General features: G+C 35.4%; 1 protein-coding gene across 3 annotated transcripts in view; it reads right to left on the bottom strand.

Annotated features, from left to right (window-relative positions):
• Positions 1-14365, bottom strand: part of GBE1 (1,4-alpha-glucan branching enzyme 1) — a 135752-nt gene that overhangs the window by 91915 nt on the left and 29472 nt on the right. For all 3 annotated transcript variants that reach the window (XM_083854626.1, XM_083854624.1, XM_083854625.1), the window contains exons 2-3: positions 10792-10961; positions 3266-3378 (exon numbers count right to left, since the gene is read on the bottom strand). In XM_083854626.1, coding sequence (XP_083710752.1) covers positions 3266-3378; positions 10792-10961 — 283 coding nt within the window. The remainder of the gene's footprint in view (positions 1-3265; positions 3379-10791; positions 10962-14365) is intronic.

Raw genomic sequence — 14365 nt, 5'->3', positions numbered from 1 at the left:
GAAAACATCTTTCAAACTACCTCATTTGAAATAATGAGCTAAAAAGGCTTCTTTTATTAAAGGATAACATTTGACTTCGGGTTTAAATCTGTGCTCACTTATGACATCTGTCAGAAGCTTAAAAGCCAGCACTACCCTACCACAATAGCAACAATATTTGTTCACTTAACTCACTCTAAGCTCCCAATTGATCCATGGGAGAAAGAAAAAAGACATCCATTTCTAGCAGGTAACCTTATTTTGAAGATGGATGTCAAAACTCACAAGGGAGTCACTCAACTATCATAAGCATCCATCTCTTCCCACAGGAAAGTGTCAGAAGGTTTACAGCAGGTTTTTTAATTACTCATTTTCTGCAGTGTTTATATTTACTTATGAGAAGACTGCCTGAAGAGCTACAGCAGCCAGCCTGCTACTATTGAAAACAGGCAATCGTTTGACCTCTGCTCCTCATTTATTTTCCCACAAAAATATTTTGTGACCTGATCTAAATTAGTGTCACCGACTACACTCCATCCATTTCCCATTCTGGCTCAGCTATTACTTATTTAAAAGAAACGACCTTGTTACCATTTCAGAACTTGGCATTCGCCTGTGTGGAACTGAAGATCAAAACAGAGTAGACAGAAGCTAAAGATAAGGACCTTCTGGAGGAGACATTTCTTCCCCTAACAAATTAGTCACCGCAATAATGTCTGAAGCCGACTATTTTAACTGAAGTATTTAAGAATCATCCTGGTAAAAGAAACTTCTAAGGCTGTGATTCCCTTATGCCTCTTTAGTAAAGAAAAATGGGAAATACCTTTTTTACTAGAAAGATGTCTGTTGCCTAGTCAAGTGCAGACACCAGTGTGTTTCAACATTACCTCTGCAATCTGCATAGCAATTTCTATCTGCAAACAATCAATACCCTCAGCTTCTACATGAACAAAAATCAGCAAAACCGTGCTCTAACACACAAAATACAGACAACTTATGAACAATCGTAAGTGTTTGAACCACATAGCTCAAGAAAAACTTACAGAAAAGCAGCAGCTTTCTGCACCCATTAGTAGAATGAGAGAGGATAAGATCAGCTGTAGCATGAAGGTAAGGGACATGCCTATCATGTAAATACTCCAAAAGCTTTTGTGCTAAACCATCTTTGAACTACATTAAATGGAGATTTTTTTTGGTTTTTTACTGTTGGCCCTATCATTTGACTACATCACTAGTGCACATTGTGAAGTGTTGGATTCAGTCCTGAAGGCACCATGGAACAAAAACAAAGTGTCAGGAAAGATTATTAGCAAAGCTACAGATGAGGCTGGGAGTAGCTCCATATGGATGAAGCCATTAATTGTGACTCATGAATCAAGTTTCTAAATACTTGGTCCTTTTTTTAAGGAATATACTCCAAAGAAAATTAGTTTCACATGCAGATAGTCAAGTCCTGCTTCAAAAGCCCATTGGACAAAAATGTCTTTTGAGTGTTAGTGACAGACACATAAATTGGTCTAAAATTGAACATGGAAAGCATAATTAAATTGACAGGGTAAAAACAGACTAAAACAAAACAAAACAAAACAAAACAAAACAAAAAACAAAAAAAAAAAAAAAAAAAAAAAAAAAAAAAGAAAAGAAAAACTCACATTCTGCTCTGCCAGTGGGTATCTTTTGGCTTTTCAGAAAACTCAGAAGTCCAGCAATTCATCTTGCAAGTACATCAGTACCAAGTGCAATCAGCAGCAATTCCACATACTAAACAAATTACGTATAATGCAATCCTTGCTTTATGGAGTTTATATTTCAAAGAAAATGCTGAGCAGGAAGAAAATATTATCAAGACCTCTACTTCAAAATAAGGAGATATGACCAGTAATTATTGAAGAGAAAAAAAATCATCTCTTGTTGCTCCAAAAGCATTTAAGAATCTATCCTTTTTTTTGCTATTATGTTAATAATTATCAACACTCATCATCATTCACACCACTTACTTTTACAAAGAGTATCAAATATTCTACTGTAGGTGGGTCAAGAGTTTTGTAGATAAAACACAGAAGGTAAATTTACCAACAATCAAAAAATCTAACCTACTTGCATCTCAAAACCATGGAAAATATTAAATACCCATTCTGCACTCTCATAGCTTGCTGCATAATCACTGCATTTCTGAGTTGCAGACAACTGTTTTCTTTCCTGCTCTGAAAAATAAAAACAGCTTTCTTGTCCTTGAATGATTGTGCCTAAATTTCAATTTATCCTTATTTATTACTGGGATGATTTCATAAGCCATAATAAAAAGCTTAAAGATAAGTACACACTCTGAGTTAAGCATTTCCAGAGCATTTTTATACATATCTTTGTTTTAACACATTTCTCATTTCCCTAAGCTGATTTTCAGCAGAAAAATGAGGATTTTTTTCAGTATTATAATTTTGTTGATGGGATCTCTGAAAATGTAGTATTATTATACAAATGCTCCCAGTTTCTTAATTTTCATAGTCTATAATAGATTAGTAGAATTTCAGTAGATTATTTTCCTTTACTATTTTTACTGCCCTCTATTAGCACCCAGTATCTCTGAAACTAAAGCTCTGAAGGCAACAAAGCACATCTTTGATTCAAATCAATATTCACCTAGAAATCATCAGCTCTGCTGTTAGCTGTCATTAGGTGAATTTGCACTAAGCATACAACTGTGGCATTTGACAGCTCAAAGAAATTTTCCATTAATTTCTGGAAGAAAGCATTTTAAGCTCATGGATGCTCATGAAATACAATTGTGTTCAGTTTCACTTACTTAAGCCTTCCACTCAACATTCTGAGTTACCTAAAAGGTAAGTAGAAGTTTTACAGATCTGCATATGCATCATTAAAGCAACAACAAAAAAAAATCTAAAAAGCCATGGCTAAAAGTATTGTAAAAATGACCAAGGTATTGAGATTTTAATAGGCTCTTAATAACATGTAGCTGCATCAAATACAGAAAGATTTTACCTATACATTACTTCATTATTCTTTTTCAGATGACCAAAATTTGTAAACTGTTTTCCTCTTATAATATGGTGCAATATCCCACAACTACATTTCAGCCTGTTCCCAAAATCTCTCTTTGTGATGCTTAATGTGCCGCTCCTCTAGATAACTTTGCTCTACTATAGTGATGAGCTGATTCTGTTTATTAGAACAATTAGAAGATGATGAAGTTGCTTAAAAGAAAACAAAATGCACAGTAAATGAGTAAGAAGGGTTACAAGAGTTAGAGTAAGTCTAGAACCAACACCTTTAGCTTTGATCCATGGGGCACAGGAGAACGGCCATCTTGAGGTGGAATCAGCAGCTCCCACTTCCCAAATTCCAACTTCTTATATGGATGAGAAAATGGATTCCAGCCATCTGCAATGTAAGAAATAATACTAAGTGTTCATCTTAAAATGCATCCATAACTCTGAGTATCATCTTTCTCAGAATAAACTTCACTGAGAGCAGACACAAATACTTTTATACCTGATACTGCTACACACATTCAAAAGGGGTCTTCAGGAAGATTTCTTTGTCATTAAAAAAATTAACTGAAGCAAGCTTAAATCCCATAATTCAAGATTCTTTGTCCTCTTTGGATTTACTGAGTACTGGATATGTTCAAGGATGGACATTATGGCCTGTCCACCTGAACAGACACCTGTCAATGGTGTCTGCAGTGTTTGTAAGCACTTTCAAGGTTAACTCCTCTGAATGGAGTGAAGGTATCACTTCTGAACTGACACACACCAGCAATGCGGTCATTTCTAGGCTACAAGGAAGTAATAGGATAAGTTTGAAAATTATTTTTTTCTTTTTGCCTTGAAATGTCTATTTCACATAGTTTAAGGCAACAGACCCCAGCTAAATAGAAACCAGTCAACATAGAAAACTGAATTACAAGATGTTAAAGCAACACATTAGTCTTCCTTCATGCTAATCTATTTGCATGCCATGGCCTCTTGTAATTAAAAAAAAAAAAAAAAAAAAAAAAAAAAAAAAAAAAAAAAAAAAAAAAAAAAACAAACAAATCAACCAACCAAAACTGACACATCATTGAAAGAAGAATAAGCAGCCTTCAGTTTAAGAATATTAAGTCATACTTATATAAAACCACACTGCTACTAAACATGTCAAGGTTTAAAGCATTTCAGTAAAAATCTGGACAGTTAAACTGAAGCAGGACCATCCCTTTTGCCACCATGGAAATCACAGCAGGGCAGGTAGAGAAATGAAGTTCTATTCATCAGCATATGTATTTTCCTGAACATCAGTAACCACAAATATTATCTGCTGTGCACTAAGAGGATAATCTTCCCTAGCAATGTATGGATGTGTTGAGTTTCAGAGAAAGACCAGAGTTGCTGGTTGCATTTGCACAGCTGTTTAAACCCAAGAACTGCCAATCTTTAGTTAGAGAACACTGAAAGACAAATTAAACAAGGCCACACAATGTGAGACAAAAAAAACAATGCCAGACAAAAATTCTGGTACCTACTCATTTTACAGTGAAGAGTAAAACAGAAATGCAATTAATTCAGTATTCTATTTAGATCATAGTATTTATCATGTTTAAAGTATTTGGATAGTGGAACCAAATTACACATATTAGCGCAGGGAAAGTATTTACTAAACTATTGCTTTAAAAAACTTACATATTAGTAAGATTTAGATGGTTCTTCCCCCTTGGCTTTTCACTGAAGTTGCAATCAAGAAAAATAATTAAATAAACACTACTAATATCTACTAAGATCAACATCAAACAAACAACACCTTGGCAATTAAGCAATATTCCTTAACAAAATGTCTAAACTACAAACTATAAGACAGTATCAAGACCCGTCTTGGGGGACTTACTCTAAATTCTTTCCATCTTCTTTTCCCCCCAGATATCCCATCACCTTTGTGGCTTCTCATGAAACTCTTTCCAATGGAGCTACACCTCTTGATTCAATGCACAAACTGAACCATGTATGCCAGGTGATGAATACTGAGTAAAATTAGAGGTCACAGCAAAAAAGTCTTACGCCCAGTTTTTATAAAACTCCCCCAGGAGAACCTGCAGGGAGTTAGTCATGTCCACTAAAACCACTGCATTCTTACAATATTAAAAAAGATTCTCATGACCTCTACTAAAACCACATCTCTCCCCTCCTTCAGAGAGGGAATGGTTACATCTGTCTACCTATTTAAATATCTCTGCTCTCCACAGACAGAGCTGATAATTCCACCAAAGTTGCCTGAACTTTTCCCTTCACCTGCCAGCAATGCCAGATGCTCCTGTTAATCCCTCCTGTTCCCAGCCACAGTCTGTGACTGCAAGCCCGGGGCTCATGATTTAAAAATAAATGCAAAGCAATACCCATCTGCCCCAGATGGTCCTATTTAAACCCACTGTTTACTAATTACCCCTGGAGAGGAGCTCACTTCGAAAGATTATGACAGAAAACATTGCTTTGTGTTAATGCCAGAGGCATAAAAGAACACAGAACACCCTGAAAACTGAAGATCCCCTTCAAAGAGAGAGTGGGTCTTGCTTGTCTCAGTTTTTACTGCTTGGTTTTCTGATTTTTCAGCAAAACTTAGCCAAAAATGCCTGAGGGAAGAAAAGAAATAAACAAACTCAACTCATCAACAAGTGATTAGTAGACTATTACGAAGATGAAAAACAAAAAGTCAAAAGAAATACCTTAGTTTGAGAACAGAGACTTCAAAGATTCTGTCAACAGCTACAAACAGGGAAAGGCTGAAGAAGATTACCAGCACAAGTTCAAATAATCAGCTTGAATAGGTATTGGGGAAAAAAGACACCATCACAGAATACCCATAAGCCATGCACAAAGGCAAAAGCTTCTGTGCAAAAAAAGTTCAAGCCTCAGCTATCACTTAATCCAACACAGAAGACGTCTTTGATAGCCTGATACTTTGTTTTGTCTCATCTCTGTGATTGGATCTTCCAAACCCAGCCAATTATTTAAACATTACATCCTCCAACAGGAGGCACAAGGGAACTTCTTGCTCAAAACTACACCCTTAGCATGCCAAGGAATCATGAGCTGAGCTTTAATGCAGAACAGAATTCAGAGCTATAAAGGTTTGGGTTCTACCATTTGTGACAAAAACTCAATTTAAATGCATATTTCCAGCTAAATGAGATCTTGAGTGACTTCCTGTTCAATCTCCTGATTTTGTTTTCACATTGACAAGAATATAGCCATCCACCGCTGAGGCTCATGCCTGAGCCTGGCATTTCACACAAGAAATTAACACTTCTCACAGAGGAAAGGAGTTGTTCTCGCATATTAACCAAACAATTCACCTTATCCAATAAAAGAATTGTAGCTGTTTTTTTCAAAAGTGAAAGAAATCTTTATAAACTAAGGTTGAATACCCGAGTGAAATCAAGTGTCCTATAGCAATTGTATTTCTACATACTTTGTGATCAACTAAAGACTTCTAAAGAGAATAGAGTTCAGCAAACACTCAGCATCCTTGAAGAAAGTCTATCAGACAAGTAGCAGTTCAGGCAAGGGAAAAGAGCATCAAAATCCCAGTATCCCAACAAGATACTTGTATTCCACTTGATTAGAACACAAAATCAGAACATAACTGGAGAGACTCTCCAAGGACACAATGCTGTTCCACATAGTGGCCAATTAGGTCTTCCTCTCCTCAGATTAATAATTTTTAAAGCAGATTATGTTAATGATCCTGCCCTTGAACTGCTGGAAATTGGGCAAACAGCCCAAACACTGACATAAAAACAAGTGTCATTACTTCTCAGATAGGATGTTTCCCTGTATATTAGCGTCACCTTATATTACAGCCTACTGCTTTCAATCATCTGCACCCACAGAAATATAGCACTGTTTGACTTTACTCATCAAACTTAGGTATTTTTTTAATAAAAATCTTGGAAGGAAGCAGTAAGAAATTCAGTATGATATCCTGACAGTACCTAGAATCCATTTCAGTAAAAATCTGGAATAAAAAAGACCCAAAACATTCTGATAAAGTTTTTAGTCAGCCATCAGATACCCAAATGATAAAGTACAGTGCCTTAAGGTACTCTCTCTCCACTCTGAAGGGATCCTGTCAGAGTTTAAATAATAGACAAATATCCTCCCAGAACCAACTATCCTACCCTCCCTCCACTGCCCAAGCACAGCAGAAACCTTCCCCACTGGTGCAAGACAAAGGAAGCAGAAACCAAACCGAACCAAACACACATTCCAGACTGATCAACATTTTAGATCAATGTAAGCTGGGAAGGATAGAAGAAAAGACAAATAAAAGAACAGAAACCACAAATATAACAATGAATTACAGCAAATGCTGACTTCTAAATTAACATATACATACTTACTCTCAAGCTTTTAAAAATGAAGGAATTGTTTACAGATGACCCACTGAGCCTCTGCATGACCAAATATAAATGTGAACGTTCCAATTCCCAAATAATTTCCATGAAATTCATCCATTCCATAAATTCCAAATATTCTCAAAATTCACAGTTCAGTGACTTATTTTGAAATAGTCAATTGTAAAGCAGAAATAAATTGCCAGCAGTCATCAGGTTCCCCAGCAATAGAGCACACAAATGAAATATTCAGTGTTATCACTGACAGCTTTTGAAGGAGCTATAATGTTGATAGTGCCTCTACTCTTGGAAATTCAGCTGACTAATTGCCTCATACACTTGATTTATTGAGATGCTGAAAGTGCTAATTGACAAATCTTCATGTTTTTGGATGTTCGTTTAATACTTCTTGGATAGAGTAAAGCATCATACCAGAACACCAACAGATACAATACTTTTTCCTCTCCAATTACCGAGTTTTAAAGACACAAAAATAGCTCTGACAGCATTGGGATTTTCTTAAATTCATGTTCTTCATTCTCCAATCCACTTAGAGATTTGTGTGCTATTACTAGTTTCTAGCTTCCCCCCCCCCGCCCCAAAATACACAGTGATATTAAGAACGTTTTTAAAAATTGGAGCTATTCCATTCATTACAAGTTTTTCAGAATAAGCTATAAATACCGTAATTTGGGTCAAAATACCTTAATAGCAAAGTTTTTATTGTCTGTTATAAGGCATAAAAGTCATTCACAAAAAATCTACATGTATAGGACTGAAGCTTCACATGTAGGTAATTACAGAAGTAAATTATTCATGTTATCATAATACATTAAAAAGATAAATCAACTATAAGCTTAATTATAAATTTGGGAAAATAAAGTTCAAGGTGTCTCTACACAACCTGTATTTGCCATTTTATTTTTTACTAGTTTTTGAGCCTTAAAAAACCTAAGATGAAATAGCAAAGATTAATACTTTATCTTCATATTTGATGTAAAGACATTCTCAGACAATACCATATTATTAAGGAAAACACTGCTATCCATCTCCAAAAAAAAAAAAAAAAAGCATGAATTGACAGTTTTTACATCATATAACACCATATTTCAGTTTAAAACCTAAAGAGCTTCTGTCATCTAAGTTCAACATTTATTTCTTTTTCTAAGGCCTCCAACTTTCCTTGACATGGTTGCGCTATGGTTCTTTTTATAAAAAACTTTTATTTTAAAAAAATCTTATTAAAAGCAATCCCAATATCCAATTTAAACACAATATAATTGTAAGTTTAGTCTGAGACTTTAACCTGTTTGAAAACTTAAAGAAAGGTTAAAGGGATTCAGTTTTAATTAAACATATCTGGAGCAATCTGACTCTAAATCTTAGGGTTTTGCAATCCAATTTCTCACGAGAATATCATTCAAGATAATATGAATTGAATGACAATCTTCCATTCCTCCAGTCTTTCCAAGTACACTATTGTCCCCTTTGGGAATGAATGCTTTACTATGACTGACTGATATATAGGAGAAACACATTTTTTTTTTCCACACTACAATGACTTTTTTTTTTATTGCCATATTTCATTAGTGTTTAGATACAACTACTCTAAGATATTAGTCCTAAACTTCTGCTTCATATGATGTATTACATCAAGTATTTTAAATGAAGTGGGGCTTAGAAAACTATTCCAGTGTTTAGCTGCCCTATTCTGGTATACATATACTTCCCCCCTCAAACTGATAAGCCAATTTACAAGTGATAGGTTCTTTTCAAAATACTAAATTTATTATTTTATTATTAAAAGTTTGTTTTAATATTATCGTCTCTTAAAATACATATTTAAACAAGGCATTCTAGTCTTTAGCTGTGTTGAGTAATTTAACCTGCACCCATCCCATGAAAACCTTGAGCAATGGGTGGGGTTGCAGCAAGTCGAGGAGGGACAAGGAGGAGAAATTTCTGCATGTTTATACATATAAAATTGACCTATGAAAACTGATGTAACTGCCTGGCAGTATTGACACCTGAAATCACTATTATCTAGCAGTAGGGGAACTATACATGACTCATTATTCAGTGTTGAATTAGAGGACATATCCAATTTCAATCTTAAAATGCAAGAACTACACCAGCCTATTTGTCAATGTCTATTCTAATAAAATGACAAGCAGCACTTCAACAAAAGCTACTTTGTCATTCACTAGGTTAATCACATCAAACAGGATCATGGCTCAAAACAGTGTTGCACTAACTTTTCTATTCAACTTCTGCATCAAAACCAGGATTTTTTTTATTTTTTTTTTCAATAAAAACCTTCCTAAAATAGATTTTCCTTTCAATAGTTTCCTCAGACAGGCTTAAGGAATGGCCAACACTCAGCTCTGTGTTTAAGCAGAAGTCGTGAACTGCTTCAAAAGACTTTTTTTTTAATATTGCTTCTTTACAATATAAATACACTGAACACTCCCTCGATCAGTATTTTTGCAAAATCCAAGTCAGATAAATAAAACTGCATGCCTCTGAAAGGCAGTTAAATGAAGAACATAATTTCACAGATATAGTCCCGGTTAGTAAGAACCAGCAATGCAAGACCTGGTACTCTGGCAGACCTAACTGAAGAGAGAGTAGAGGTGAAAAGGAAAAACACAACAAAGCTCTCCAAAACCCTAAACAAAAAAGGGGAGAACAAGGAACTGCACTGCAGGATTGAAGAGCATTGATGATTGTCACTTGCATCTAAAAATTTTAGAACATAAATTGAATATAGCTAGCCTTCAAATAAGAAGCAAATTTATATATTTGTTTCAAAGGGAATAGCCTTCCTGGTTCTCAGAGCAGGCAATGCAATTCCTCCTTGTAATACTGCCACCTTCCCATTCTGCTAATATCTTTCCTTCTTCTGCCCTCACAAAACCAGAGTAGATACTCTTTCAGTAACATTTAGTTTGATTTTAGGCTACCATTTTCCAGCAGAGCTTATGTCTAAACTCTCCGGATGGCTGAGAATTCTCAAGGGCCTTGGTCCTTAGTTGTCTAAGTTGTCACTGTTGCTTCATCAGTAAAAGAAGATGAAATAAATTATTTCACTGTTATTTTTGCTTCTCTGCACATAGTTTTATAAAAGTCTAGTTATAAAGCTTTAAAAGAACTTCTGGAAGTTTAGATACAGCCTCGAGTCACAGCGTGATCCAGTGTGACATGAGTCATTGCCTTTGCGGTATTAAAAATGCATCACACTGACCACGCAACAGAAATGCTTCTTCATAAACTACTGTGACACAGAGGAAAATATCACTCATTTAAGCCATGACATACCTTTTTTTACTATCAGAATCTCATCACTGAGACAAAATTTTCTTTAAAAGAAGAGAATACTGATGTGAAGCATTTTGCAGGGGGGAAGAAATTTTTCTAAAAATACTTACTGAAGTCACCTGCAAGAAAGACTGCTTCTGCTCCTGGTGCCCACTCTTTGCAGTATATTCCACCATCCTCAAGTTGATTGACTCCGAAGGTTTTGTAACTTTTCGTAAATTTATCAAGGCCACCTTCACTTTCCTCAATGTTCTTCAAGTGGTTATAAAACAGAGAATACCTTGTAAGGAAAACAGAGAACATTTCTTAGAAGGATTAGTAAGTGTCTCTCTTATATTATTAAAAAGTGTAAAAACAAAGCAAATTAATTGAAAACCACTAACACAAGATTCGCTGCTCTCTACTGGAATAGAAAAAAAATAAATCAAATACAAACCATTCAATTTTTCCATGGTTGTTACACAGTCTAAAACTGCAATCACTGTGTTTGTCAGTGTTTTCTCTACTTTACAGGAACATTTTGCACTCTCGGTCTAAAACTACAACCCCTGATTGGCAGCCAAGAAATCCAGTATTACCACACAACAGGAGAACTTCACACTCCGAACAGCCTGGTACTTTTCCTTCCATCTTATTAATATCAGACACAGGCCCTCCCAGGGAGAGCTGGATGGGCCTGCCACATCTCTCACAGCCAGTTTTAATAGACAGACAATCTCAGGCCACTGGAAAGTTTGCAGTACAGTGTGTCAGCATGGACAAACCCATCTGGTCCTTGCAGACAGGGGCTCATTAGGAAACCTCTTTACAGAGACAATCAGCAAGACTTTGCAGCCAGTCCCTGACACTGCAACAACTGGGAAAAAAATCATAGCTTTATAAAAAGGAATTATTTGGATCGTATCCTACTTACACCAGTAGGAACTGAAATGCCCTAAATCTCTAATATAAAACTTTGCCTAGTAAAGAGGCAAACTCTAGCTTAAGAGTTTCTTGACATATTTAATTATGTTTTCTCCAAGTAGGTTTCTGGAGTTGATGGTAATATCAGGGGTACAATATAAACAAGACAGTCAACTTTGACTCCTAAATTATGAGCTATTTTGTACAGAAACACAGCTAAAAGCTGCAGTTAAGCATTTAATAATTGCTACATGTACAGTTTTTTTTGGGTTTTGTTTGTTTTCAGTAAGACATTCCTGAAGTAAATTAGAAATGTGTTTGCCTTTTCATAAATGGTACTCTTCTGAAGAGTATAAAAACCAGTCAGAACCCCAGCAAAACCAAGCTTGCCTGCCCTATTAGACTTCCTCCATTTTGCAATAGGAAACAGAAATACTAAACCAGCACCATGGAATTACACCTTGTTGCTCAAGGAAAAAGAAGCTGAAATCTTTTTCAGTGCCCAGGACTAAGAACTCAATGATTTGTTGCAAAGTTTTGATTTTTTTTGGCCCTTAATGAGTCCAAAGTAGTAGATTAAAATGCCTAATCACTAGTTAAGGTAAACAGCATTACCTCTGTTTTAATTTAAAGCACTATTACTACTTTTAAGGTTCATCTCCCAGTGAGCTTTTATTATTTTATTATTAAGACTGATGATCATCTTCAAAGGGAGAAAGATTTGCAAATGCCTCCAGGATACACTGTAGCAAATACACTCATAAGTATTTTTGCCCATCCACCTGCATTATTCCTTTAAATTTTGCTCATGGGTATAATCCTCAGAAGTGCATTACTAACTACTAACTGCTCTGATAATCAATTTCCCTTATGTCCTTGAAGGAAAATATTTTGTCAGATTTCCAACTACAAGTGTATTATATACATAGACAAACTCACTTGACTGACTTACATTTTAAACAACTGCAATCACAAAGATTTATATAAAGCTTAAATACAGAAACACAGAGCAAGTCACAAATAGCCTCAGAATTCCAACATATATCATCTGGTAAATTCAAATTTACTCTATTTTTGAAGGGTTCTCCTGGGGAAAAAAATAAAAACAACCACTATCGCTTTGAAATTTAAGTCATTCTTTACAATATTGTATAATACAAATACAGTTATCTACACATACATTTTGTGTGTATATATATATTTAATTGGTTAAGTTAAAAAAATATATATATATATAACAGGAAGTATATTTAGAGTGTTGTCTGCGAATCCCTATTTCTCTACCATACATAAATTGTTTCAGAATTGCTACTGCCTGTGACATGTATTGCCTCCACCTTGCTCCACTGTGGCTGAAGCAGGACCTGTTTTACTCCAGGGAGCTGCTGTAACCTCAGAGAAGATCTAACTGAAGCAATGAGCCTGACGCAGGTAAAACAGAAGAGGGGGTTTTGAAGTATGTTATCTAACCAAAATTATTCTTTTTCTTCCCACTCTTGACACAGATTCAATGTCACAGCTTTAAGAACATGGTTAGCTGGATGAGGTATTTCCCTGACTGAGCAGAACGTGAAAGGAGCAGTGAGCTTCATGTTTAAACAAAAGTCAGACACAAACCCTTGAAAGCTGCACAGGAAGGAAATGAATCCTTTATTAGCAGAAAAGAACAGCAGGTCATAAAGAAGGACTGAAATCTCAGTGCAGAAAAGAAAAAGGCTACAATTCACTTCACATCACCTAGAGGTGTAAAGCATGCCAGTGGCCAACTCCTCTTCCTCAACATGATCCCTCCCTAGGAATCAAACCCATCCTTTTCATCCTGAAGAAAAAAAACATCTGACAAATTCAGGATTCGAATGTGGGATGGATGAAAATGGACTTTCAGAAAGCAATTACATGATTCTGTATCTTTGGGGAAAAAAAAAATCAGTAATACAGACATGGTAAACTCTTGATTTTTGTCATAAAAGCACTAAGAACACCCACAGCTTCAATTTTTGTCTTTCAGTAAATTCAGAGTTTAAGCAAATCATGACAAAAAGATTCTGGCATTTAATATATGAAATGATCATGAATATTATTGTAAAAAAAAAAAAAGACTACTCTCTGCTCACTTTGCAAAAAGATGTGAGCAAGATTACATGTTCAACAAATTATTTTTTGGGGGAGAGAGAGGGAAGGCAAGAAAGGGAACATATTACAAGAATTGTTGAGCAAGGATGTATAACATTTTTACAATAATGGCATTTTAAACAGGACAGACTTGGAACTAGCAACACATCATCATGTACATCAAGTAAGAATGCTCCTTCTATTTGTACAGAAGGACACTGCTTTTAATAGACTAAATTAATTCAGGTATTATTGCTGCATCACATTGCAGAAATAAAGATTTTTGCAATAACTAATGTTCTCTGTAACTTGATTTAAAATCATTATCTAGAAAGAATTTATTCTTTTTAAGCACCTCCTGAAATTATCCAGTAAGGAACTGTAGTTCACTCAAAGCTCACAAAAACTCCACCAACTCCTGAAATGGATCAATTACTTTTGCTATGAACTATTCTAAAAACTCATCTCGGGAGATGAAATACATTTGGACACAGAATAACACTACTTGTCACAGAAGGCGTTGTAAAACAGAAAGGCCTTGCAGAGCAGCAACTGTAGCCTGGTGCTCCTTTGAAGGAAAGGACCAAGTTAAGTACATGCTCATGTCCAGATCTAGGGAACTTTAAGGTTTTGCTTTCACAGATATTTTGGCTTCCATTCTTACATTAC

Source organism: Zosterops lateralis, assembly GCF_965231275.1.
Source record: "Zosterops lateralis genome assembly, chromosome: 2".
Classification (NCBI taxonomy): Eukaryota; Metazoa; Chordata; class Aves; order Passeriformes; family Zosteropidae; genus Zosterops; species Zosterops lateralis.
This window is presented reverse-complemented; position numbering and strand designations above follow the sequence as displayed.